This window comes from Fusarium graminearum, chromosome 2 (assembly GCF_000240135.3).
Source record: "Fusarium graminearum PH-1 chromosome 2, whole genome shotgun sequence".
Lineage (NCBI taxonomy): Eukaryota > Fungi > Ascomycota > Sordariomycetes > Hypocreales > Nectriaceae > Fusarium > Fusarium graminearum.
Window position 1 is genome coordinate 3,511,795 of NC_026475.1, and position 26,253 is coordinate 3,538,047.

Below are 26,253 nucleotides of genomic sequence, written 5' to 3' on the forward strand. Positions count from 1 at the left end.
AAGTCCGAGGGCCTAAAACCGAAATAAAATGACTGATCAGGTTTGACATAAATAGCCCTTGGGATAAGCTTTATGGTGTGTGTGGACAAAGCTGACGAGTGAGATTCAAGTTTTTGCCGCGGAGCGCTCCGTTTGACAGATTAAGGACGTTTCTTACGTGACAGAAGTTAATTGGCTTCACACCACCAACAAAATATTTGAACTAGATTCTATGTCAGGAAGCTGAACCTCACTTCTTCAGATAACTGGCCAAAGACTTTTGGATACCCTCCCGCCCCTTCTCATACAACTTCGTCCTCTGAGTCTCCCACCCATCCTCCGCCAACAACGGCTCACCCGGCCCAATAGCAAACTGATCATCCCCCTTCTCAAGCCCCTCATACATCCTATCCACAAACTCCCCAAGTGGCATACCAATCTGACCACCGTTGACAAGATCAGGCTGGTGCTTCTCATCGTGCAACTCGGTCTGCACAGCCGGTGGAAACACCTCTACCATGCGTACATGCCCTGCTCCGCCATCAACAAGCTGCTGACGCACGTTAAGAATAAACGTATGCAGCGCAGATTTAGAAGCATTGTAGTTAGGCGTGCGCACCATGGAGGGAATCAGACCGAGAGTTGCGCTGACGTAGATAAGATGTCCGCTGGCCTGCTTCTTCAGATGAGGAATAAACGCTGCGGTGAGATAAACGGCAGATGTATAATTGGTCGTAAGCTCATCGCCAAGAACACTGAGATCCATAGATTCAGGGTTGCAAAAGTCAAAGCCTCTCTGGATGCCCGAGTTAAGAACGACGGAATCAAGATCTGGGTCAGATTTGATGATACGTTCGGCGAACTCGTTAATGGCAGACAGATTGGTGACGTCAAACACGACAGCCCTGGCGTTTTCGTGACCATGCTTGCTAACAAAAGATTCCAAATTGTCGCGCCGACGTCCTACGACGATGACTTTGGTGCCTGTGGCGATGAGCTTGGCGGCAAGGGCCTCCCCTATGCCTGACGAGGCACCGAGCACGAGGGTCTTTTTGTACAGGGGAGCCATGGCTTGTGAGATAGAGTTTGATGAGAGATCTTGGCAGACTGGCGATTTGGTGTATCTGTCAACTGCCGTCGAGGATGGCGGGATGAGAGGGGTAAAGTGGGATGCGATCCAGGGAGTCGGTAATTTCGGAGATAATAAAGTTTAGAAGGAAGGGAGCCAAGAAGCTAGATAGATGCCGAATCAGGACAATCTAAGCTATTTCAGGGGATTGAACAAGGTTGATTAATTGAGGGAAGATGGCTTCGTCATACAGAGAGACTTTGACAAGGTTCGTTCATGTCCACTATTCTTGATCACCTGACCTACTTACTCATCACATCAAGTCAGCGACAGCGATACACAGCAGGTCACAGGTCAAAGGTGGAGATGCAAACAACTTGATACAACAAAATGAACAACAGAAAAGATTCCAGCTTTAAATTCAACTGTATTTTTTGCTGGAATGCTGATTAAAATACACTGAGTTTCCTAGTGTCAGGCTGCCCTTGTTTATCAGATGTAATACTTGTAGAGAGACGCCTCGAGTTCCGAATCCCATAGCGCAAACTTCCATGCCACTACAATAGTCGAGTGAGCCTGCATTTCCCCTTGAATAACTGTGAAGATAACTCCTTAAACAGCCTGTGTGCCTCGTCTATGGACTGTGTCGATGGCTGCCCAAACAATGCGCTGGTCTTCAGGAAACGTGATAGTCGAGTTAATGTTGCCGTAATCCTCCCAGATGGTGTCAAAGTCCTCATCCTCCTGGTGCGTCCATTTTGCCGGAGTCTGAGTAGAGTCTGATTCGGCAATGTACCAGAAAATTATTTTGAGAATTCCCTCGCGCATTCGGTGAGACACAGCGATGGGCTCAGTGAAGAGGCCACTTGTGCTTTCTTGGGAGGTCGCGAGGGTGTTGATCCGAGCAGGCAGTATGCGTGGTTGTACTCCAGTTTCCTCGAATGTTTCTCGTATAGCTGCGTCCGTGAGGGACTCGTTTACATCTTTGCGGCCTTTGGGTAGGAATATTTCGTTGGTCTTTCGCCAGCGGATGAGTAGGACTTTGGATCGATTGACATCGAGTGTCACGGTGCCGCAGCTGATGACGAACTGGTCGGAAAGGTGGAGGGTGTGGTTGATGGCCTCCATTTTGGATGCGACGAAGCCTGAAAGAGTTAGTTGGATGGGTCGCCAAATGAATCTTGACTGCCCGTACCTGAGACTGTACTTGAGTGTTGCGCGCGGATCTGGTGTGTGAAGTTGTAGCTTTATTGGTGATGGTGAAGAAGTTGTTCAAGGCACGCACTGGAAATGGAAGGTTAATGGCACTGTTCGGTTAGTGGAGGTGCCCTGTAAGAAGACTGCCTGTCAGCTACAAATGCCGTAAGCCTGAGGCAATGCAGCAGCTATAAAACTCCATCTCAACTATCTGAATGGGCTGAATCTACTATTCTACTACTGGCAAATAAGATGCAACTTATTGATGTGTAAATAAATTGCAATCTAACTTCCAGATCGAGACGAGCAGCCTTATCGGGCGCTATCGTACCCCGCGCTTGTAGATCCTCCACACGGCTTAGCTTCTCGACATTATGACATGAACAATTAATTATATAAAGACACCATTCCAGCTTTGGGATGTATCAAACATTCACTTGCACAATTCAAACTTTTCATATATTAAATCCTTTCAATTTTTACCATGACCGAGTCAACACAAACGTGGGTTGTCGTTGGTGCGTCCCGAGGCATCGGCCTTGAGTTCGTCAAGCAGCTTCTCGAGGCTGGACACCGGGTCATCGCAACAGTGCGCGATCCAAATAACGCGGAACAACTTTCGACTGTGATTCAAGCTCAAAAGAACCCTAAGAATTGTACGGTTGAGCAGTGTGACGTCACCAGCAGTGAGAGCATAGACGTGAGTCCACGCCACCATAATGGAGCGAAGCTTACTGTTATAGAGCTTTGCTGCGAAAATGAGTGCACTTGCGAAATCTGGCACAAAACTGGACAATGTCATTATCAATGCCGGCGTACTCAAATACCCAAACCGAGCAACAGAAATGTAAGACTCCATAGCCATTTTATTCATACCTGCTGATCTTCTTCAGAACATTCCAAGACCTTTCATATCATCTGACCACCAATACCATCGGGCCTATTATCTGCGCACAGAAACTGATTAACCTCAACCCAGAAAGTCCTCCCTCAAAGGTCATCTTCGTCTCATCCGACTCAGGTTCAGCTGGTAACTTCCTCGGCCATGAAGACGGATATGCAGCATACGCCGCCAGCAAAAGCGCGTTGAACCAAGCTCTTAGACATATGGCTCTCGAACTCAAGAGGCGAGGTGGAAAGTGGACCGAGACATGTATTCTGGCTCTCCATCCAGGCGAGGTCAACACGTGAGTAACCTTGTGAAAAAAAAAGGATATTACTAAGAAAAGTAGTGCTATGAACTCTATTGATATTCCATGGGATTGTGGGCCTTTGTTAGAGGCTGATGAGAGCGTCCGAGGTATGCTCAAGGTCGTCGAGGAGAAGAAGAGCGAAGACAGTGGAAGCTTTTGGTGCTGGGATGGAAGAGTAAGTTCAAGAACCTTTTTAACTTTGAAGTTGATGCTGACATTTTGTAGAACTATCCATGGTGAAAGCTGCCATATATGTGTGCGTTCAGTATGTCAAGATCAAATTTGATAGTGTATTGCGATTTCGAACGTCTATGATATGCTTTCTCTTTCCTTCTCGCTTTCATGTAATAACAAATCGACATCACTGAAAAAATGATCTACCACTTGCAGTTCTGGGCGAGTTAAATTGCATCTCATGTTCTAACTGACCCTGCTGCCTGAGTGGCTGAAAATTATTCTCATCAGATTCTACCCTCAACACTTGGAATTTGGTGGTTTATACAACTTTAAAAAATATATTGACTTTTTAATTGCCCTACAACAAGAGTCATAGGACACAAACGAAATCTTATTCTGGCATAATATAAAAGCACCGTGAGACCTGCGCAGTAGCCCACTTCTTTTTCTTCCTTCCATCCACACAAACACGAGTCTTGACTTGACCATCCGCTCCGGAAGTCCGCAAAACGTTCCAGTTGTTATCACTTGAACTAAACAACAAAAATTTGGATCATATCTCATCATGACTGAAATCACAGCAGCAATTGCCCACAGGAAGGGAAAGCTGGAAGTGATTGTCACCAAAGCCCTGCAAGCGTTTGTGATCAATGGTCTGGCTTCCATTCACAAGAGTCCTGAATTCAAGATGACTCCGACTACCGTAAGTTATGACACAAAAGACACCTTTCATGTTTCAAATGCTAACAAGTATTGTCTGCAGTACATGGAACTGTATACCGCTATTTCGGAATTGATCAACCGCGAGGAGTATACTGTGCTCTGCTGAGCGCCTACTTTGCCGAATGGGATCGATACACCGCGAGTGCCACAAAAGTCGACCATCTACTGCGTCATCTCAATGAACACCACATTCAAGGAAAATCAGAAAAGGGAAAGAAGGGCATCTACCCCATTCGCCTTCTTCACTTTGTCCAGTGGCGATCGCAAGTCTGGCAGAAAGTCTCTTCTCGTATTGATGATTGTGTTGAGCGGGCGATTCAGACCGATGATAAGAATTCATTTAGGGTCTTCGGTATGTACAAAAAATGGGCTGATTTGCATCCTACTTGCAAGGATAGTAATCTGATCCAGCTTCGCAAGAGCCTCGAGGCACCGTTTGTTGATGAGGTTAGGGAGCATGAGATCAAAGTTGCCAAAATTGCTTTGGAGATTGCAAGGCACAGAGCAGAGTGTGCAAAGACCATTGCACAGAATGCAGAAAACGAACTGCACATGTTGGAAGAGGGGCACGACAGCATGATGAATCCGCTTCATGGGGAGCCCATCGACGTGATGCTTAAGTCTGAAGAGGATGTCGACGACATAATGCAGTCGCCAAGTTATACTACCTTGGGGGGGGAAACAGTTCCCTATGATGATCCTGATGTGGGACGCTATCTTGGTCAACTTTCGTAGTCAGGTAGTACAACTGCAAGATTAGTCTACAGGGTAACAACTATCAATTCAATTCCATCATTTCTCTTAGTCTAGGCCCATCAGCACCGCCAAGAAGTCTAGACCCAAGGCCCTCGTCTGAGCCACCCCAGCACTCAAAACAACCCCTGTCGGGCCTTGGCAACGGTTTTTCCCTTAGCGCACTGCAGTAGCGTGTATCGCAGTGTCACTCGAGCGTCTAGGCCAGCCAGTTGGGGGGAACGAACTCTTCCCCAGTTACCGAGAAGCCCGTGGTACTATCCGCGGGAACCCCTTATATTTTTGTCTTGTTCGTTTCTAATGCGGGCGTAAGAATGGATCTGGCTTGCGTCACTTTTACTACGTTGGAGTGGCATTGAAGAAGCGAATGTTTGCTTGGCGAAATACGAATGCTTCTTAATGCGTTAATAAATGTAACGCTATGGATTCTGTTTCCTCACGTGCCTTCGGTGCTAGATTCTCCGGTAATGAGTTTCGTCCAAAACTCAAAGTTGTTGTTTCAACAAAGTCCAATCACAAGTCTGATGAAACTTTACATGACACGCGCATAAAATAACCTCATCTTCAACAACCACTAGTCGGTCTCCGCGGATGAGAGCGTAGCAAGGACTACCCAGCCATGCTTATTTTCTGCCCATTTATAATACCCCGTAATAGATCCACAGCCTCTGGAATCTTACACTTACAGTATAGATCACTCTTTGACCCCCCTGTCAGTCCTACTCATTGTGGCGTGACATTTGCCGTGCCTCTCACCCTGCTTCTGACTGGCTTCTTCTTCTAAACCCCGATGACAACGGCAGTGATGTGGGCTAAGCATAGATTACCAAAATAAGGTTGTTGCAGGAATATTACACTGGATAGTAAGCCCCAGCCTATACGTAGTCCCCGGATTATGACAAGGGTTTCTATTATACTCTACATCATGTCGGGAAGAGTAGGATGGCTGTTTTGGAAACACTTAAATATCGAACTGCCGCCCGCTTGTTTGTCTGAGATCTGGCAGACACAGTTTCGATCCTTTTGAGTTTATCTTCACTTCACTAACCGTCTCCCCGCAAAGTTCCAACTCTGTTTCAATCTTGGCACCTGTTCGAGTCCTTCATCATGTATTCTTGGATCCCTCTTTTGGCTACCTTTGCGCCTCAGGCGTTGGCGTCGTGTGCTTATGGAACACATCTTCACCGACGAGCTGATGCAATCCAAGCCCCCAAGTTTGGCTACTCCGCTGCCAATGTAAGTGTTCATCCTATCTGTCAACCTGCGGAGTGAACTGTAGTCCCAAGCTGAAACTACTCAATAGGGACCTGCCAATTGGTACAACCTAGACCCCGAGGCCAATAAGCTATGCGCAACTGGCACGCACCAGTCTCCCATTAACCTGTCCAACGGCACCCACAAGGTCCTCTCGGGATCAGATCTCCAGATCGAAATACCCGACTTCCACGACGGCGCCGAGTTCGAAAACCTCGGCAGCACCGTTGAAGTCGTCACCGAAGGCATGGGCGGCAAACTCACCCTCGACAACACAGTCTACCACCTAAAGCAGTTCCACTTCCACCTCCCAAGCGAGCATCTCGACAACGGCACCAGCATGGCCATGGAGATGCACATGGTCCACCAGAGCGAAGACAAGAAACTCGCCGTGATTGGTGTCTACATCGATCTCGACGACGGCCTTCCTAACGCTACCTACAAAGCCAAGGCTGCCGCTCGCGAGGCGACCGGCAAGGATTGCAAGACCACCCAGGCTCAGAGATCCACTGTCGCTACCACCGTCCTCAACTCGGTGGATAAGATTGCTACCCTGGGCCAGACTACCCACACCAAGCCACTCAAAATGTCCGAGATTGTCTCTCTTCTCGAGGCTGGCGAGTTCCAATCGTAAGTCGCTTAATCCGAAGCTGAGTAAGATATACATATGCTGACTGACATGCCCTCGTTTAGATACTCTGGTTCGCTTACTACACCGCCCTGCAGTGAGGGCGTCACTTGGCTCGTCTCCACACAAAAGGTTTCAATCCCTACCAAGACCTATCTCAAGGCCCGATCTGTTATTGGCTACAATGCTCGCTTTCCCCAGAACTCCCCTGGCGAGGAGAACGTTTTGAGTATGCTTGCTGACGAGGTTGATGACGACTCTGTGTAAAATGGGTGTGATTGTGTGGTTAGTTATGGATAAATTAGAGGAGTTTGTGTTTCTAGATGGGCGGTACTTGAGCGATTGTATTTTGTTCTTGTGGATATTATTACTTGGATATGTACAGTAGACCTATAAGATGAGTTATATACCAGCATCGATTATTATCATCATTTCCTGAATCTGCCCCCTGCATTGTTTGTGCCAAGTGGATAAACGAAGAATTTCTCGCCTTCGGCAATCAATCTCCAAGTAGCGAATAAATGTCCGTCGTATATACGATAGAGCTATCACCCTCCTCCGGGTTGATATCGTGCTTAGACGTCACGGCCCCATACTCTCCATCTTGGCAACTCCAACGTCCGGAGAAACGTGGGGAGCCGCTTGAATTCTCCATCCTTAGCTAGCCTTGGCTGGGCAGTTTGCAGTGCTGATCCTCCAGCGTTTTTAGTCCCCCCCACCTGTTTATGCAGTGCGGCCGTTGAAAGTCTGAAAGTTTAACGGTGCTACGCCACCCGCTGTCAAGTTGTGATAGTCGTCGAGTCTTGGCATCGGGATGTTGTGGGACATTATGTTTGATGAGGGTAGGATTGGTGGTTTTTGCTACGAGTCACGTAGTGAGGCTTTGGAGGATCAATCCACCAATTAGTGGTTAAGCTTATTCGTAACGCGCGGCTGTGGATAGCTGCCCCTTGTAATTTCATCCAGACTATCGTAGGATAAAGTTTATTTCTTGATGGTTTCTCAACGACGACCTAGGTAAAATACTACTGTATCTATGTCCACCTCCATTTCAGAAAATCCACCTAAGCCACTGCGAAAGGATACATATGCACCATAGAAGACAGCTTTTGGATTAACTACATGTACTAGCTACCCTACCACCTTATGTAGATTGTGATTCTATCAAAGGTGTAGGTACTCTGTAGTGGGATAAAGTTTATTTCTTGAAAGTGTTCTCAATGACGAGCTAGGCAAGGCAGTTAATACTGCTGTATCAATATGTACTCGGCTCCATTCTGGACAGTCCACCTTAGCCACTGTAAGGAGCAGACACTAACGTCAGCAACGATAAGTTATGGCTTGATCATACGTATAGTTCTCCTACATAGTTTGTGGTTCTATCTGAGATACAGTAGAGGAGGATCATATAGGCGCCTGAGAAACGTCTTGTGAAACACTCCTGGGTTTGGCCTGATGACGTCGTATCAAGTCGATAATTTTCTTATTTGCCAATCTCAGAGCCATTGATACGAGTGTTTCTGGATTGTGATCTACCGAGATCACATCAAGGGAGGCGCCATTGTCGAGTAGCATCTGGACATGGCGAACCTTCCCACGACTGATAGCTTCCCACAGCGCCGTGTGAGCCAAATTGTTAGTTTGGTCGATGTTAGCTCCTCTTTCGATAAGAAATTTGACGTTGGATGCTATACTGCTATAAATAGTAAAATGTAAAGGCGAATCCCCAAAGTCATCCCGAGAGTTGATATCACATCCTGCATCGATAAACTCCTGCATCAAGGTAGTATTTGTCGGCGCCATCGAGGCATAATGAAGTAGATTCCTCTCCGAGCGACCTTTCCAGTTGTAGTTGATACCGCTACTTATTAGCAGTCGTGCCACAGCCTCATGTCCATACTGGAGGGACATTGCAAGTGGATCGCTGAATTCCATTCCATTGCACTCCTTGCCGAGCCCTCGATTGATAAGAAGCTGAACCATTCCCACCTTTCCTGTTATTACCGCATGGTCAAATACATCACTAGACGAGTTATCTTTTGCCTTCGTATCGAACCCTTCGTCAATGAGAAAGGTAACCATGGCTTCCTTTCCAGCCAATACCGCCAGATTCAACGCAGTTCGGCCACGACGGTCTCTGGCGTCCTTGTCACAATTCAATTTGAAGAGAAGTTCCATTACGGATCTGCTTCCAGAAATAGCTGCTAGATGTAAAACGGTCCAACCCCAGCGGTCTCGCCGTTCTGGCCTTGATTTATCCCATAGATATTCCATGACTGCTGCGTGTCCATTAACTGCAGCCGTGTGAAGGGGTGAACGACCTGCCACGTCCGAAGTGTCAACTGTTGACCCAGCTTCAATCAACATCCTGGTTTTCTTTTCATCGCCCCTCATTGCTGCATAGTGTAGCGGTGTTGATCCATCTCGTGCTGTCATGCTTGGGTCTGCGCCGTAATCTAGGAGCCATTGAGCGACATCTAATCTTCCAGCGTCGTGAAGGCACATGTAGTGCAGTGCAGTTCGCCCGAGGAGATCCTGAGCATTAACGTCATGCTGGCCTCTCATGCAGTTGTGAAATTTGATTGGAATTCTGACAAATACGTAGTAGTGTAATGCCGTTCGCTCAAGTATGTCCGTTTGATCACTCAGTGAGCCTCCAGGGTTTTGGAGTTGAACACTAGCTTCACTAGCTTCAAAAGTAAGACATTGCCGGGACAGAGGCCTCAAAATCTTGTATTTTTTCCAGAGTAGCTCTTTCAGGTCAGGGTCGGCAGCTTCAAGCTCTTGTTGAAGTCTCTTTAACAACCTTTTGAGATCCCTAGTGCCGACCATGTCATAAGGTTCAAAGTTACGTTCCATTGAAATCCGGAGTACTCGGCTTATTAGTCTCTCGTACTCCATAAGGTTTGCTGTTGCCTTTGCCACGATGTTGTCACCACTCGAGAATGTTCTGTTTGCAAGTCGAAACAGCCAAACTAAATCGTTGCCAGCCTCTTTCCACTTTTGTGAACGCTCGTGCCGCCTGGAACGCTGTAGTGCTAAATTAACCACTGCATCCAATTGGGGTAGCACGTTTTCTTGGCTCAGTGGCGTGATAACGCTGAGGTATATTTGATCTAAACTCCCAAGTCCTGTGCTGTGGATATCCTGGATCAGGTTTGACAGGTGATTGTTCCTGAGTGTGAAGATCGTCCAGCTAGCATCGCCTGTGTCGCTTTTAGATTGAATCTGCTCGGCGCCTCCTGGAATAGGAGTGTTCATTGCCTTGGCCATGGCTCGTGTAAATGACGAGAATAGGTCTATCGCGTACAGTGCTCTCAACGATTGATAAGACTCGTTCCCTAACATGGTAATAGTTCCGGTGCCGCATTGTCTATCATGGTCGTTTGGATGTTCCATATCGTCATCACTGGAAACATAACCGTGGAAACTCTGGTCACTCGCATCATCAGCGACATCCCAGGCATAGTTGCCATTGTTACCATTAGCTAAAATGTCTTCGTCATCGTCACCGTCACTGTCAGTATCAGAGATAAAAGTATTACCATCGTCGTTAAATCCACTGTTGTCTCGGTCCAGATACTGCAGTTGAAGTGGATGTGGCTCAGAGCCATCATCTTGCTGGGTGTAGCCAACAACTCGGTGCTTATCCATCTGAAGTGTCGCACGTAGCGATCCAACCTGGCGTTCTTGGATCTCAAATACACTGAGAAGGTCTCTAGGAATCCACCAGAGAAGATCTCGGACGAGACTTGGGGTGCACCTGCTGACAAGTCGGAGGCTGTGCTTTGTCATTGTACCCTTCGAGCGTAGCTAATCATCTTGGCTTTTCGGTTTCTAATGTTTTATCCCATTGGTAATGTTGGACAGGGTGTCTTTATCTTGTGAGGAATCTTTCTCCTCGGCTGTAGATAGCCACAGTGACAGTATGGCTTCGATTAAGGACGCGTCTACCTTCCAACCTGTAACCTGACTTGATAGTGGAATAGAAATCTTTTGCTCCTTTGCCCCGGAATAACGGGTTTCGAGGTCCTATATTAGGTTCTGTGGATTATTCGGAATGCAGACATTTACAGCGTCCAATGTACACTCGATAGCTTTTGCTAGAGAGACTGCCTCGGCTGAAGCAGGGCCCTTCCAGCCGGCGAGATGTGTAAGACTTTTGCGTGCATCCAACAATGCCTGTGCATCGAAAATACTTCCATCACAAGGTTCCGCAGCAGACACGTGGTTGAACTCAGAAACATTTAATGACGAACTTCCACCAGTAACGACCCTCCATTCATTTCTGGGAGTCTTCGCACCTCCTGGTAGCCGCGTGTTGACAGAGACATTATCATTACCTTGTCCACCGCTCCACGCCTCCGTTGCAATTCCACCTAGCGACGTCGTAAACAAGTCGAGTTCGAATCCAGACGGTAAAGGCTCACGTTCGGGTGATTTTGCAAGTCCACGACGGACCCACGCTTTAACGCATACCATCACCAGTATCGCGCCTAGCTGAGCTATCGAGGCTGACCAGTGCATCCCCCGAAGGCCGACAAAGTGTATCACAAAACCGCACAATATTATTCCCGTGCCAGTTATCGTAACCACATTCAGAAATGTAGAAGGATCATCGCCCCCAGGCGCGGTAGAGCCAGTGTGAGTAGTGTTAGACTTGTCTTTGCCGTGTCGGTTGGATCGTCTTGATTTAGTGATGGTCTGACGATCGTCCTTGGCATACACCATATGGGAGTTGAAAACTTGATCACTGACGGTTTTGGTCTGCTGCAGCCAGACCATTCGAGTCTTCCACCCAGCAACTGCCTGATATCTTTTTTCATCGGTGCTACTTTCCACGACATGACCACACAACATCATTCCAAGGACCAACACCAGAGTGCCGATTGCGGTGCAGGGATAAGCATATGATTCAATGGGCTTTTTGTCCTTCTGAAACTTCAAAGCCGGGTGATATGTTGCAAACCCCGAGTATGTGAGGACTCCAAGCTGAAGAAAGGTCCCAAAGGCTGCGAACAACCAAAGCTCCCGTCTATTTGCTGAGGGATGACAGTTCAAAATAATGTTTGGTGAATCTCCAGACGTGTCTCGTATAAGGCATATCTTTTGAAGTCTCTTCTTTGTAGTTGGCGTTGAGTGAGAATTAGTCGGGGAGCATGGATTTGGAGTCGGGTTGCCTTGTTCTTCGTCAACCTCAGAGGTTGAAGCTGTTTTGGGCATCTCACCATTATCTATTGAAAAACGTCTTAGTAGGTAGTCTATGACCACTTAGAGCAGGAGAAAATGTTTGCCACATACCAAGGTCCTTGATATATCCCTTTGCGATTGCTTCTTCTAGTTTCAGCACCTCTATCGTTGGGTTTGGTTGGTTGTCGGATTGTCCCGCGTCGGCAAATTGTAGTAGGCATATAAATTCTATCACCGGGGCTAGCCCCATGCATCTGACCACCTCTTGGCCATTCCATACCTCGCAGACTTCCTTTGATGTAGATGACATCAACTCAACTTCAGAGACTGCTAAGTTCTCTCTAGCTCTCCCAATGACGGCTTTAAGCCAAGGGGGGCCGCCAACGCGGATAGAAGCGACGATAGCAGTGATAATTCCAATCGGGGCCATAGCCAAGATAATGTTGTCAGCCCACCCTTCAGATTGGCTCACGAATTGCATTGTCACTCGTTCTCCGAAGAGTGCCAACAGCCTATGTTGCATTAGCAAGAGAGCGTGCTTTGGATATTACTACTTACGGCGCCAGGTCAGAGAACAGATTGTTGGAAAAGTCGTCACCATCGTCAGAGGCTCGGCACCCTGTGACAAGGGTGCTAATAGGAATCCATTTGGCAATAACGGACATTGAGCCAGTCATGACGGTAAGTATTCCAAGGGAAGTAAGGAATTCCAGGATTGCTCAAGCCACCCTGTAAGGTCCAATTAATAAACTTGGGACTGTGAGAGTAAATGACAAGAAAACGTTGATGGGCTTTTATTCGAAGTGGCCGATAAGACTATTAAAGCAATGCCTGAAAGGTTAGACTGGGGATGACCAGCCGCCTGATCTGCAATCAACCTCCATATTAGTCGGGTAGCTGAGACAAGAATCAATAATATCGGACCTTTCAGACAGCTATGCTGTTCGTTGATGCAGTTTTACACATCATATCACTCAGCCGCCGAGACCTTACGTTGCGACTGGCTATACATGGCGACCCATGCCCTGTCAGAGTCCACTTGTTGGCTTCTGAGATGCAAGTACACAGACGCAAGCAGAATTGACTGAAGATTCCACCAATGTAATCAAGAACAACACAAGCTGAACTGTATAAACTATGTGGGTAAGACCACGCGTGGGGACATACGTGGTAGCTGCACTATCTTATTCTCTTTGATAGGTATACAACACATCGCCACAGGCCATCTAATATACTGGGATTTATGACTTGGCTCAACCAATTATCTCACCAGTAGAGAGAACTCGAGTCCCACTATCTAATAAGCTCTGTGGTGGCCGTTCCCAACTCACACCTCGTTCACCTCTAGCCCATATAGACTGTCGTCTCTCGTAGAAGTTATCCACCATCGTATCAAGTGACTCCCTATTCACAGTTGTCGCGCGATATGACTTCTGCGGTGGCTTCGACATTGACGGCCAGTCAATGGATCTTGCATCTTTGGCCCGATAAACATGTTCTGCCCTTCGCTTTTTCCATTCTTGCAACAAAATCTGATATGACTCAACTGGATGGTCCAGCGTCACATCCGGGTGCTTTACCCATTCTAACCCCAGGTCATCGATGTTTTGATCTTCGTGAGGCATGCTCCGGATCCTGTCATCCTGAGTAATAATCTCAAAGGCAGTAAATATCACTCCCTTGATATCATTCCTGGTCTCGTCATACGCCTCTCCTTCTTCAGGTGGATGGTTGATGCGGGCTGCAAAATTAAAGTCAAAAAGCATAATTGAGTCTGTCACTTCGTTGACCAAGAGATTTCGTGGAGCAATGTCTTGGTGTGAGATGCCGTATATGAGGTTCAGCTCGTCCACAACCTTGATAAGCTGATGCAGCCATTTCATCTTGAAAACATGCGACTTGTTGTCTTCCACATTACCTCCTGGAACGTGGATGCTGTTGAATCCAACGACGCTACCGTTGAGCTCATCGATGACGACTCGATCGAAGGAAACGATATTTGGGTGCCATGGAAGACGCATCCACATGCTCATCTCTTTCCATGATGCCTTTGCATACTGCCACATGAAGTAGTATTTGAAGACGGCCTGGTAACAGTTAGCCATGCTTCGTCTTAACAATGAAAAACCTCTAAGTGCTTATCAACCTTTCGAGCGGATTCGCCTGCACCTGGGAGATATTCAACAATATCGGCGTCAGGGCCAAGCCTATCAATTTCTTGAAGCTCGTCTCGTCGAATTGTTTGTATCCCCTATGGGAGATGAGCATCTTGCAGGGATGGATAGTGTATGCAGTAGTTCACATCGTCTTTTGCATCATCATGTGTCGAGATAATCTCAGCACTTTCAGACACGTAGATCCGGTAAGTCTCGGGCGATATCTGATGATTAAGACGACTGTAATGTTCAATGGCAAGATCATCGTCGTCCTGCTCCCCGTCCATAGTCACGGAAACTACATGTCTCCGATCCCAGTCGACGACTTGCCAAGTACTTGGCCCGCCAACAGGGATATCGCCACTCAAGCAAAAATACTTTGCGTCCTCGTCAATCATGGCCCTGTATGATTTGGGAATTAAGGTTTAGCTTCTCAAAAGAGATAAGATACCCGGAAGATCCGGAATTGTATGGATGAGTTGGGAAGGTAGAAGTTCCTGTGGATCAAGGAGTGCGGGGTTTTGTTGACACTATTATTTATTTCCCGATAAAGAAATTCTCCGCTGAGTACCTAACGTGTTGAGTAGAAGTTCAAAGTTATACCAGCCATTAGGTATAACACTTTGATGACACTGAAGTCCAGCATTGGAAGCCGTTTACTCTACCGTATGTCCTGATAGTATCATTCATCATTTATGCAGTTTAAGGAAAGTGGTATCTGTTCAAGCAACTTCCGTTTAGCATCCTAGCTGAGGATACGTTAACGCACATGATTATTTACGATAGGGTAGTATTTGACACCTATTAAGACCAGGAACTCCTTCTATATAACTGAGCAGGCGGTTCAATGAACCCATTACAGCAACTACAACATCAATGAAGACAGTCAGTCTGGGGTAATGTAGCAATAGAACGGGCCTTGTTTCCCCATTTGTGAAAAGTAGGGATTAATGTGTTACATCCGTGCAGCATTTCTTTCAGCTTGATTGATTAGAATAGGGTTGAATTGCATGATGGGCTCACAACATATAGCAGAGAAGACGATTCCTTAAGTGAGACCTCAGCTATAAAAGACTTAAGAATGCCATGATATCTCACAAAACTTCACTCTATATCATCCATCATCTCTTTCATACATACTCCAACAAAGGCTAATCGTTCGAATACCATCAACATGCAGTTCAGCTCTACTTTCCTCTTTGCCACTCTGGCTCTCATCGGCTCTTCTACAGCTCAGGGCAACGGACTCTGCGTCGTGAGGGAGTCCAAGGAAGTCTGCGCCGGCAAATTCTCCAAGCCTTGCAACTGGAGTACTGGACTCGGTGTCCATTACAGTTGCTGCCTGCCAACTATTGAGTGCTCTCAGCCTCAACGCTAATGCTTGTCTCAATGCAAGTAAGACAACCATTCATCTCACTATTCTTTCTTGATCGCTTACATCTTCTGATAGGAAGTCTGTGTCCAGCGGTCCGATGTTCTAGCTACTATATGTACCGATTGGTTGGTAGACGGGGGCCATAGGGCTGTTATACATGGGGATTATTGAAAGCCTCGAATACTATTCTAGTACCTTTCTGTTGGCTCCAATAGAGCAGTTGAGTCTCTCGAGGTCATGTGTTCCGAAACACATAAATCGAGTGGAATAAATAAATGCTTCTTGTCTCTCTTACACAGTGTGTGCTTGCAATGACCTAGATGGAGTATTATACCTGATCTAAATACGAAACTGATACGACTTGTACTGACCGGTTGAACACTGCCCTGGTTAAAGAACTAAACTGAAGTGATTATGATGAAATGCGCTGGAAATAACTCTCAAATTATAGTAGACTGCTACCTCAAGGGACGATTTCTCAACCATTCCACCCTAGCAAAGCCATCTCCGCATTATGAGTTTGTATACGCCGCTGTCGCCTTTGATTATAACGATCGTGTCGTTGACTTTCTTTATCATCTGCCACTTCTCTGTCTACCTGTATCGGAATGCGACTCGCTTTGACTTTCCTCTGTTGATGTAGTCTATGTTCTCTGGCATCGTCCACATCTATCTCGGACCAGAAAGCAAAATATTTCTCGCTGACTACTTCTACGTTAGTGAAGCTGTAAAATAAATAAAGCGCGGAAGGCGAATGGGAGAGGTAACTAACTGGAGGTGTGCTGAATTGGGCGTGATCCTGATTTACTACGCCACCTATTAAGCCAGGCGATGAGGTGAAGGTCAGCATGCAGATCCGGACGTTCCATCTCAGAAAAGGCGTTGGCTTGCTCGACAAAAGCGTATATCTCAAAAATCTGGTGACGGCTGAGGAGGATATCCGAAGTGAGACCGTCGAGGATGTGAAATGTCTTCATGTGAGCTCGCGGCCGTAGAGTTTCGGTCGATGGCTTTTCAGAAGGGTTGAATCCGGCGCGAAAACAGCCACTGATGGAAGCTATCGATCCGTCCGCAAGTTGAACAAACTGGTGTTGTTGGTCGGTAGGCTCGATCGAAAATTCTGAACGAGCAGCAAATTAGGGCGAGGCAAGATCTATCTCTGCCCCTGTATCGGCGTTCGCTTCGACTTGGGTACTGTTGATGAAGCACTGGAGTGTATGACGAGGCGGGTTTAAATTCAGAATCCTCGGAGGGCACAATGCCACCTCACATGGACGAGAGGAGCATATCAACCGATGAAGGTGGGCTGTGAGAGTCCTTGTGACATCAAGAAATGTCCTGCCGACTATGACAGAAGTGACAAGAGGCTCCAGAACGTGGAGCCCAATGGACAGGGATGATGCTTCCTTGAAGGGAAAGGATAATAAATACACTAGTGTGCAGCTCAGCCAGCCTTGGTCATGACGGTTTCAGCAACTCCTCAATTTTCAGCAAGCCACATTCATGGACAAAACTCCGCAAGTAGCTTCAGAAGGCAAGACAATAACAGCGCAACGTTTCTCATCGCTTCACCGACTTCTGTCCGGACCCTGCTTATTCCTCACACGCGATGCCCGTTATTGTTTGTCCCTCCCATCGGTGGCTGTCTTTCCAAATATATAACTTTCTGTTACCAGGGGGATAAAAACAAGGATCTTTCTGCTGCGACCGCATGAAACCTAAACCTTTCTGGCTTGTCGCATGATGCGTTATCTGGGGAAGGAAACTGAGGCATGCGCACCCATAACGCCGTTTCTTTCCTAACGCTGAAAAGAGAATATCATGAATAAGTAGTGCTTTCAATTTATGTTCTCGACACCCTTAATGCAGCCTAACCTTATTTCTCACCAGCGATCTCCTTGACAATCTCAACTGCCCTCTTGAACATCTCCTTATCTTTATCCTGCGCCTGTACAAAGCTTTGGCCACCACCGCAGCCTTGAGGCCCACCATTCCACCATTCCAGGTCATCGCTTTGCCAAGCGATGCTTGTGTTCAGGCCGTAAATATCCTCACCACCGGGAGGTTGCTCCGTAGGCACTTCCTTTAAAATACCATGCAGCTCATCGATGACAGCCTCATGGTCCGCGATCGCTACCGTGTTTGAAGCTGACGGTGCTAAATCTGGGGAACCATCCTCGCGTTTTGCAATTGATATTCTTAAATCGTTATTACTGGCGTCTATATTAATGATCAGATCTGGTGTGGGTGGTGCAAAGCCTCCGGTGATTCCTAGTTAATGCAATTAGCTTTGTAGGATCAACTCTACATAAATAATACTTACCCCTCTGGAGACGCACGTGAAACTCGGAGGGCGCCATAATGACAAGTATAGGTATGTAGATAGATGGTTTTTAGTTGATAGCTTATTTTTAAAGAGAGAGGCAGATGCTTGAGTATTTATAAACCAACAACATAATCTGCACGAAAAGCGGAGATAGCACGTCATTTGACTTTAATTGTATGTATTACAAGGCGGCTTCTGATACTGAGGCTAATTCAGTTTAGGCTCCAACGCTATCTTTCTTGTGTCTCTGGAATACGAAGTGATCCCCAAGGAAGTTGTCGAGCTAAACTATATTTCCTAAGACATGCCTTCGGCTTAATACTAAAGTAGAAATGATTAACAGCACAACGCAGCGCTGAGCTACTTTTTATGAGACATTGAGACTGAAGGTCTCTGATGTCAGCTTACACCGACTTTTGATAAGCACACATGTCTTAGATGGAGTCTATTTCGTGATTTGTCGTTCTTAAATTAGGCCTTCAATTCCTGCATAGTGGCTGCACCTTTGAATCTTAACATACATTACCACGTTGACCTATAGCTGGGGATTTCCCCGAACTATGGTCAGACGCGTGACGAATACCCGGTACAGATAAATACTACTCATACAAGAGGAATCAACCATATAGGTATGGAAGGACGATGGACTTGGTAAGCTCCTAGATTGAGATTGATGAAAGGTTGAATTTCCCATCACAAGTACCTTCGTTGATACACGCGAGACGTGAACTTCATAAGTCGGACAGTGATTGAATCATTTCTATACATGCGACGATTTATGTTCCTCTTCCTGCTCTTGACAACGCGAATAAAACAACGGCGAATGTCTGTAAAAGAGCTGCCTCATTTTGACAGCTGAGGGTAGGGTGATATTTGTGACGTCGTACCCTATAGTACCAGGGGTTGCGCTCAAGGATTATTAATAGAATCAGCCAGTAAGAAGCCTCATTCTGACATCACTCAAGAAGTTGTTGGTTCAACATTAACATGAGGGGGAAAACCCCTGTCACTTTTTGAATGGGACGGTATTTGAAATTGCTCCGTTGCGGCAATGAAACGTCCGGAAATATTATCGACCAATTCCTCAATATTAGCTGCCCGAAGCCGGGTCATGGGGAACTGTGCCGTCAGCTTTTCATCACGCGTTATCAGGAACGCCTTCAACGGTACACGCCACCTCCATATGGTGTACCCGGCATTGACAAGGCCTCTCTCGATACACTATTGCCATTCCTCTTCAATGATAAGGAATTCTACCAGGGTCGGTTATATGCTTCAAATGCTCGACTATCTCTAGACCTAAGATTATGGGAGGGAATCGGGATGATACCGGATGACTATATGGTCCTTTGTGATATGCTAGGCAACCCCAACGGCACAATCTCGAGGGCATACGATGAACGCCCTCAGAGATCTGCTGCTAAAGTGTATTCGAATGACCGAGTCTGTTTTGTGAGCCTTTGCGACCTTTTTACGACCCGGAAGGACTGACCTTCGCGAAGCAGGGGCACAGGCTTCTGCAATGTATACGACTTTTGGTTCGCTACCGTCATAGGCTCTATCACAATAACCTTGGTAGGTAATCTGCTGTAGATATTAGGCATGATTGATTACTGATGTGCAATCAATCTTATCCAGCTGAGGTTTGGACACCAAGGTCTTGTCATCGGAACATGGTTCTCCCGTTTGAATACGGCCTGATGGTCTACATTGACGACGAATGGAAGCGTTTAGCCTGGATTTACTTGAATAATGCGCTTTCCACCGACCCTAACCCGATAGGTTCGACACGGACGGACTCTGAGTTTCTAAGGCGCATGCGGAACGATGGAGCCTTTACCGACGAGGGGGGAGATAATCGCTTTTTGGTTTATTCGCTTTTTTCGGCTGATGGCGCAGGGAAAACTCATCATTTATCCCAGCTTTTGCAAAAACACTGGGGATCTTACATGGTAGCCCCTAACCTCCAACCCCATGGAGAGGAGCTTAACACCACCGGTTTTGTTGAGCCACAGAGATATTGGATGTCGAGAGACACCCTGACAATGTTCCAAGATCACCCCGAGATTGAATCTCAATGGCTAAGAGAAGGGAGTCTGTTTCCCCTTCCCATCATTGTTGCTCGTTGTGCCCTTCTCTATGAGTTCCTGCACAGGTATCCCGAACAAACACCAGGAACATGGCTTTCACTACAGATAAGCTGTCAAATCAGCCACCCATTCGACACACTGTACAGCAGCAACAAACTAGCGAGAAAGACAACAGTGGCCTCAATTGGATAGAAGATGGTATGCCAATCATACACTCAACACTGTTAGTATCGGGAACGTCTGTTCATATTGAAAGTCGAAAGGAAGAATTAGATTATTGGAAACATGTAGCCTTTATCTTAATCTTTATATGCACCGGCATCACTGTCAAGCAAACAAAGATTGATAAATGGATTAAGCAAAACGCATTCCGCATTCCGCAGGGTCGTTTCGTATGTGGTCTGGACAAAACAGTAACAAGTGATATATGGGGCCAAGACTTTGTCACTCTGGCTAACACAATCGGAGGGCGGAATATGCAACAGCAGAGACAGTGGGAGCAGGATGCAGGAGAGCCTGAACAGAGGAATATGGGCAGCATCTGGGAAAGTCGGCTTGCAGACCGATCAAGAACGCGATGTCGTATGGACGGAAAAGCAGCAACGATGGTTTTTTCTCGTCTATCAGCTTAAAGCGCCAAAGTGTGTAAGTCAAAAACATAGAATACAGCCCAGCCGTCGGTCAATTACAGAAGAGGTTGCGCATAGGAGGAAACAATACTAATTGCTCTGTTGAAAGAGGAAATTTAAAGTGTTAACAGGGCAGAGGTCCCATGTCAGATTATGGAGACTTTCACATTTCAAGCCCATTCTATTGGCTCACGTTTGATTCCATCTCGGCAACGCAGGGGGTCTCCAGTAATTTCCTTGGGTACCCAGTTGGTCAGGATACGGATTCGCGTTACAGGTTTGTTTCAACACAACGCATGTGGATATATATCTGCATATCGGAGAGGGATATTATATCAATGTTACTAGCTTCACAATAGACTTCGGTACTCCGTAATACCAGGGCTTTTGCCCTTTGGGACTAAGAAACTTATGGAACCGAATTCAGCGGAGGTCAATTCCGTAGACTTATTGAGATATTTTCCACATCTACAATAGCATGCAATCTTTCTACAGTTTCTATCTTTTTTAGTCAAATATATTATTAGCCAATACATATCTTTATACACCTGCAGCTATGGGCTATCACACAGTCAACTTCGTTCCAACCCTTCGTCATGCCACCTACCCAGCCATTGACGAGACGAACCCTGAACTGTCAGCAGATCGCAAAGTAGTCTTCATTACAGGCGGTGGTTCAGGTATCGGGCGCCAAATAGCCAAATCCTTCCTCACTGCTGGGGCCAAAGGCATATTCCTTGCTGGACGAACTGAATCGACATTACAGGAGACAGTCAGCGAGTTGAAGAGTTTGTCAGGGTCTACCGACAACAAAACGACCTTTCACTACGCCACGGCTGATGTTACAGATGCAGATACCGTTGAGGCCGCTTTCAAACAGGCCACTGAAGTATTTGGTCACGTCGACATATTGATCCAGAATTCTGGCTATCTCGATGATCATCGTTCTGTATCAGACTCCGACCTCGATGACTACTGGAAGACTTTTGAAGTTAATGTCAAGGGAGGTCTCATTGTCGTGAAGGAATTCCTGAAGCAGAGCAGAGCTGGCGACACTATTATCAACATTAGCTCTGGAGCTGGACATCTCCCCTACCTCCCAGGATACTCAGCCTATTCGGGATCTAAGCTTGCTTTTGCCAAGATTATGGAATATGTCCAACATGAACATCCTGATCTGCGAGTCTTCAGTATTCAGCCTGGAGCTGTTGAGACTGCGATGCAAGCCAAAAGTGGTATTCCCGCTGTTGATGATATTAGTATGTTTCTTACCTTTGCGGATTCGGGGCTACTTAAACCTAACCTTCTTTCCAGGCCTTCCAGCATCGTACTGCGTGTGGTTAGCTGGTTCTAGGGATGCAGACAACCTGAAGGGCAGATTTCTATGGACAAATTGGGATGTCGATGAACTTAAGGACCGTATTGATGAGATTAAAGAGAAGAATCTTTTGATTCATGGGCTGAATGGCTGGTAAATTTCACTGTAGCTCCATGATGCTATTATAGAGTTATTATCGCTTATTAGCCCTACTGGAACATTCAAGTGGATTGAGTGGGTAAATAGATAGGCACTTTTATGCCTTGGTATTAATATCCTATCTTGCTTATTATTAAGATGTATTCTCTATTAATATAATACTATAAATCTAGTTTATTTTAATAACTTGAGTTCCTTTTTCTTACTCTTACCTAAGAGACCTAATGCCTCTCTTTATGACAGATATCCAAGAGGGATAGTTAGCATTTATATGTTAGTACTAAACATAAAGCTACCTGAATCTATCCAGGAATGCTAATAGGTGCTTGGTTGAAACTATTCCTAATACCGTAGCTGTGTCCTCCTGAGTAACAACCAAATAGCTTACGCCCAACTTTCCAAAGAGCTCTACTGCATACTCTAGAGGCGCCTTTGACGAGATAGTTATTGGACTCCTGTCGATAGCCTGAGCTAGGCTGCCTTGTAAAACATGTACCTCAGAAGGCTCTGGAATGCCATCTCTTTCCTCCATCGACTGCAGTACATTGTCCAACTTGTACTGGGAGACATATCCGCGACAGATCCCAGATTCGTGGACAAATAAAAGTCCCGAGTCAGTACAGCCTTGGTTCTGAAGTTTGGACAGTTTATTCCGAAGGACTGAAGTGGCAACTTGATGGTTGGGTCCAACAGATACAATCGCGTCGTCGACGGTATCCTTTGCAGGAAGAAGAACGTCTACCGTCGCGCTGCCATTATCGTCTCGAAACTCTCTGACTTTCTTGATAGCAGCCTCAGCGTCCAAGAACGGGTGTCCCTGCAAATGCTGAGCCAGGTCGTAAACTCCATCAGCGCTGATAGCATCAGCTACCCACTTGGCAGTAAGGATGGCAATCATGAAGGGGGGAATGAAATTGACCTCGCCTGTAAGTTCAAACATGATTACAGCCAAACTAACAGTCATTCTGCTAACGCCAGCTAGAAACGCTGCTGACCCGACCATAGCAAAGACACCCGGTGAGATGTCAGGAACGAGCTGGCCGATCGTGCGACCGAACAGGGCACCAGCGTCCATAGCGGGGATGATAATACCCGATGGAACCTTGCAGCCAAAAGTGATGGTTGTTAGGAGAAGCTTGACGAATGTGCCAGAAATGAGCCATGCGTAGTATGTTCCTTTTCCACTAAGCTTGGCTTCCTGTTGGCAGATCCAGTCCTCTTCGATGTCATTGCAATCAACAAGTAGTCGCTGCATGACAATATCTCCAGTTTCTCTGATCAAGACGTTGGGGAACTGAAGCACTGCGGTGACTAGTGCAACAAGCGCCAGCTCAAAGACAGGCCAGTTCTTGATGATAGATATCTTGCGGAATGACTTGGCCCACAGGAAGTTGGCTCGACAGAAAACACCACCAAATACCCCACCGCAGATCCCAAGGACAACAAAGACGAGATAGTGAAGAGCATCGTAGTTTACGCCGTAATTCGTCTCGAAGAGAACAAGCTTGCCTGTTCCGGTAGGGTTCAGTTCTTTCAGGGCCGCCGCGGCTACAACCGAACAAAGGCAACTTCGCCAAAGAACCCGACGAGGGAAATGGGTGCTGATCTCCTCGTAGCTGAACAGAACGCCGCCAATCGGAGCTCCAAATGCAACAGACAATCCAGCTGAACAAGCGACGCTGAGCATCTCCCTCAGCTTCCGCTGATTGTTGGCGTACTTTGGAAAGCAAATGGTGACGAGGTATCCAACGCAAGCCGATATGTGTACGAACGGTCCTTCTTTTCCTAGACACATGCCGGTTGCGACTGCGAAGGTGGCTCCAACAGCTTTGACGATGAGAACTTTGAGGTCAAAGAGGTGAGGGATAGAAAAGCCCGAGAGGACTGTTTTGATCTCGGGTATACCACTTCCTGCAGCCATATACATGGTCTTCCCACCAGATTTTGGAGCATGTTTTGCATTCCTCTTTGACTGTTCGTCCTCAAGAGCAACAGACTTCAATTTTGACTTTGTAGTCATAGTGACGCTCCCAGCAATAATCCCAAACGCCAACGACATAGTCACGTAGACAGCGTATGCAGAAATATAGCTCTCCGTCCATGGTTTCCAGGCCTGGCAGGATTCTTCAAAAGAGCAGCATGACCGACGGTTAAGAAAGACGTTTCTGGTACAATATCCGTCTTTCCAATCCGCCGCTGTCTCAACACTTACATCCACAACAGCCGCGACGCATGCCGTGAGAAGGCCAATGGAAAATGCTGCTACCCATCCCTGCGAGGCGTCCCAAATTTCAGAAACACGATGACGGATTCCGCGGCGAGTGTGTAGAGTGGAAAGGTCGTGGCTTTGGTTATCTTTTATGAGATCTTGGAGCCAGTCGATGGTATGATAATCATTGTAAGGAATGCTCTCCCGGGTGTCAGGCAACATCAGTGGAATGGAATGCTGGTGAGAGTCCATCAAAGGTGTAGTCTCACAAGGTTCTTTCCCTTTTCCATTCTCTGGTTCTGAAGCCATTTTGTTCTACGAGTAAAAAATTATAATCAAACGCAAGGAAAGTGCCTGAAGGCATTAATAAAAGTCCAGCGATGCGTAGATTCAAGGCAAAAGCATCGATGTTGTCGATCCTTCCGAGTCATGGTAAGCGAGAAGAACATGTGACGTTGAAATATGATATCTCCGGTGCGCGTGAGAAAGAAAGAGGCAGTAGGCCGCTGATCAACTAATCCTTGATTAAGTCCAAGGAAATGGAGGTTGCAACGTCTGAAGTCCTTACGTTTATTTCTTGAATAGGTATGGCTATACAAAAAGGAATGGTTCCAACCCTGTAGATCGAACAAGAATTCCCTCAGGTCGTATAGTTATTTGCTACTAGTATAGTTACTGTTAATAAGCTAAACAAGTTATTAATTAGTCCTTGTTTAATTAAGAACAATAGTTTAATTAAAGAATTACTTGTTGGTATAAGCCTTTGCTCCGCGGAGATATATATGCCTGGTTTAGGCGTGACACTTTCTGTGAGGGGGAGTTAGTCACGCTTACTTTACAAGATACATCACATGCCGACGATCTACCCTACTGAAACGACCATTTTCGTCACCACTAATCTTTTCATCGACATCTTTTTGTATTCCTTGATGGACCAGCTCCTCTGAAAGGAAAAACGAAAAATAATTTGACTCTGTCTCACATCTCCTTCCTCCATAACAGGGGTCATCATTCAGAGAGAATAGCGGTGCTAGTCTGGCTCGGGTTCAACCTGGCCAAGCCACCAACCTTAGTTCACCTATCAGTACTATTCCCTTTCTTAATTACCTGCGCTTGGTTGCGTATGCAAGCGATGGAGTGAAGCGTGTTAGTAAGCTTGACGTTTCCACTTGGCAGAGCGGCTCGTATCAGAATCCTAGCTGGGGTCAGATGTTCCCATGCGTTATGTCCCCATGTCCTGAATGAAAATGTAAAACTTATGTAATACCAGAGCTATCGCAATCGGTCATGGGTCTTTTGTCCTCTTCCTTTTGGCCCTACAGTATCTTGATAAAACAGGATACTAACAACATTGAAAAAATACATGTTTAATACTATATTTAATGCAGAATATACCGGGAAACAATCAAAGCGGCATGATAGGATAAATTAACTGAAACCTGTGTTTTCCTACCCTATTGTCTTTGTATCAGCAAATAAAGCACCATGATTGGTCAAGCATTTTTCAAGTGGATCCACCGCTCCGTTGCTTGAAATAGCGTGCCTATCCCCTCAGGTAGTAGGAATAAACAAAAGTATTAAAATCCGCTTATATATGCTCGTTTTGGTGAAGGTAGCTTGACTTGAGACTACTACACTTCCAGCAGGCAGGTTCAAATGCTCCGGGTGGCTTTGATCCGGAAGAACATACCAGCCAATCAATTTGCAGGGAGCATTTTCACATCAATTCGACCAGTCTAGAATCTAGAGCCATGTACTCACTATGACCTATGGCACCCTTCTGGAATAAACAAAAACAATCAAGCCACAGACGATTACATCCGGACCA

The 26,253-nt window shown here is 46.3% G+C and overlaps 12 protein-coding genes across 12 annotated transcripts; 4 read left to right on the forward strand and 8 right to left on the reverse strand.

Moving 5' to 3' along the window:
- Positions 1 to 229: 229 nt before the first annotated feature.
- Positions 230 to 1,048, reverse strand: FGSG_04607 (uncharacterized protein; the record flags this gene model as incomplete). The annotated part of the gene is made up of 1 exon (XM_011322668.1): positions 230 to 1,048. The coding sequence occupies one exon, from the start codon at positions 1,046 to 1,048 to the stop codon at positions 230 to 232; it is 819 nt and encodes a 272-aa protein (XP_011320970.1).
- Positions 1,049 to 1,660: 612 nt separating this feature from the next.
- FGSG_04606 (uncharacterized protein) lies at positions 1,661 to 2,176 on the reverse strand (the record flags this gene model as incomplete). The annotated part of the gene is made up of 1 exon (XM_011322669.1): positions 1,661 to 2,176. One exon carries the CDS (start codon positions 2,174 to 2,176, stop codon positions 1,661 to 1,663), a length of 516 nt encoding a protein of 171 aa, XP_011320971.1.
- A 553-nt stretch (positions 2,177 to 2,729) lies between these two features.
- Positions 2,730 to 3,678, forward strand: FGSG_04605 (uncharacterized protein; the record flags this gene model as incomplete). Its single annotated transcript, XM_011322670.1, has 5 exons — positions 2,730 to 2,945; positions 2,989 to 3,092; positions 3,139 to 3,432; positions 3,478 to 3,613; positions 3,664 to 3,678. 5 exons carry the CDS (start codon positions 2,730 to 2,732, stop codon positions 3,676 to 3,678), a joined length of 765 nt encoding a protein of 254 aa, XP_011320972.1.
- Positions 3,679 to 4,180: 502 nt separating this feature from the next.
- On the forward strand, positions 4,181 to 5,073 carry FGSG_04604 (uncharacterized protein; the record flags this gene model as incomplete). Its single annotated transcript, XM_011322671.1, has 2 exons — positions 4,181 to 4,322; positions 4,379 to 5,073. The coding sequence occupies 2 exons, from the start codon at positions 4,181 to 4,183 to the stop codon at positions 5,071 to 5,073; spliced, it is 837 nt and encodes a 278-aa protein (XP_011320973.1).
- A 1,125-nt stretch (positions 5,074 to 6,198) lies between these two features.
- Positions 6,199 to 7,240, forward strand: FGSG_04603 (uncharacterized protein; the record flags this gene model as incomplete). Its single annotated transcript, XM_011322672.1, has 3 exons — positions 6,199 to 6,327; positions 6,395 to 6,975; positions 7,039 to 7,240. The coding sequence occupies 3 exons, from the start codon at positions 6,199 to 6,201 to the stop codon at positions 7,238 to 7,240; spliced, it is 912 nt and encodes a 303-aa protein (XP_011320974.1).
- A 1,137-nt stretch (positions 7,241 to 8,377) lies between these two features.
- Positions 8,378 to 10,768, reverse strand: FGSG_12217 (uncharacterized protein; the record flags this gene model as incomplete). The annotated part of the gene is made up of 1 exon (XM_011322673.1): positions 8,378 to 10,768. One exon carries the CDS (start codon positions 10,766 to 10,768, stop codon positions 8,378 to 8,380), a length of 2,391 nt encoding a protein of 796 aa, XP_011320975.1.
- Positions 10,769 to 11,005: 237 nt separating this feature from the next.
- On the reverse strand, positions 11,006 to 12,840 carry FGSG_12218 (uncharacterized protein; the record flags this gene model as incomplete). The annotated part of the gene is made up of 3 exons (XM_011322674.1): positions 11,006 to 12,207; positions 12,275 to 12,675; positions 12,722 to 12,840. 3 exons carry the CDS (start codon positions 12,838 to 12,840, stop codon positions 11,006 to 11,008), a joined length of 1,722 nt encoding a protein of 573 aa, XP_011320976.1.
- Positions 12,841 to 13,133: 293 nt separating this feature from the next.
- Positions 13,134 to 14,268, reverse strand: FGSG_12219 (uncharacterized protein; the record flags this gene model as incomplete). Its single annotated transcript, XM_011322675.1, has 2 exons — positions 13,134 to 13,247; positions 13,495 to 14,268. 2 exons carry the CDS (start codon positions 14,266 to 14,268, stop codon positions 13,134 to 13,136), a joined length of 888 nt encoding a protein of 295 aa, XP_011320977.1.
- Positions 14,269 to 14,414: 146 nt separating this feature from the next.
- FGSG_12220 (uncharacterized protein) lies at positions 14,415 to 14,717 on the reverse strand (the record flags this gene model as incomplete). Its single annotated transcript, XM_011322676.1, has 1 exon — positions 14,415 to 14,717. One exon carries the CDS (start codon positions 14,715 to 14,717, stop codon positions 14,415 to 14,417), a length of 303 nt encoding a protein of 100 aa, XP_011320978.1.
- A 2,853-nt stretch (positions 14,718 to 17,570) lies between these two features.
- FGSG_04600 (uncharacterized protein) lies at positions 17,571 to 18,054 on the reverse strand (the record flags this gene model as incomplete). The annotated part of the gene is made up of 2 exons (XM_011322677.1): positions 17,571 to 17,965; positions 18,018 to 18,054. The coding sequence occupies 2 exons, from the start codon at positions 18,052 to 18,054 to the stop codon at positions 17,571 to 17,573; spliced, it is 432 nt and encodes a 143-aa protein (XP_011320979.1).
- A 3,241-nt stretch (positions 18,055 to 21,295) lies between these two features.
- FGSG_04599 (uncharacterized protein) lies at positions 21,296 to 22,214 on the forward strand (the record flags this gene model as incomplete). Its single annotated transcript, XM_011322678.1, has 2 exons — positions 21,296 to 21,998; positions 22,054 to 22,214. 2 exons carry the CDS (start codon positions 21,296 to 21,298, stop codon positions 22,212 to 22,214), a joined length of 864 nt encoding a protein of 287 aa, XP_011320980.1.
- Positions 22,215 to 22,508: 294 nt separating this feature from the next.
- Positions 22,509 to 24,734, reverse strand: FGSG_04598 (uncharacterized protein; the record flags this gene model as incomplete). Its single annotated transcript, XM_011322679.1, has 1 exon — positions 22,509 to 24,734. The coding sequence occupies one exon, from the start codon at positions 24,732 to 24,734 to the stop codon at positions 22,509 to 22,511; it is 2,226 nt and encodes a 741-aa protein (XP_011320981.1).
- Positions 24,735 to 26,253: the final 1,519 nt, after the last annotated feature.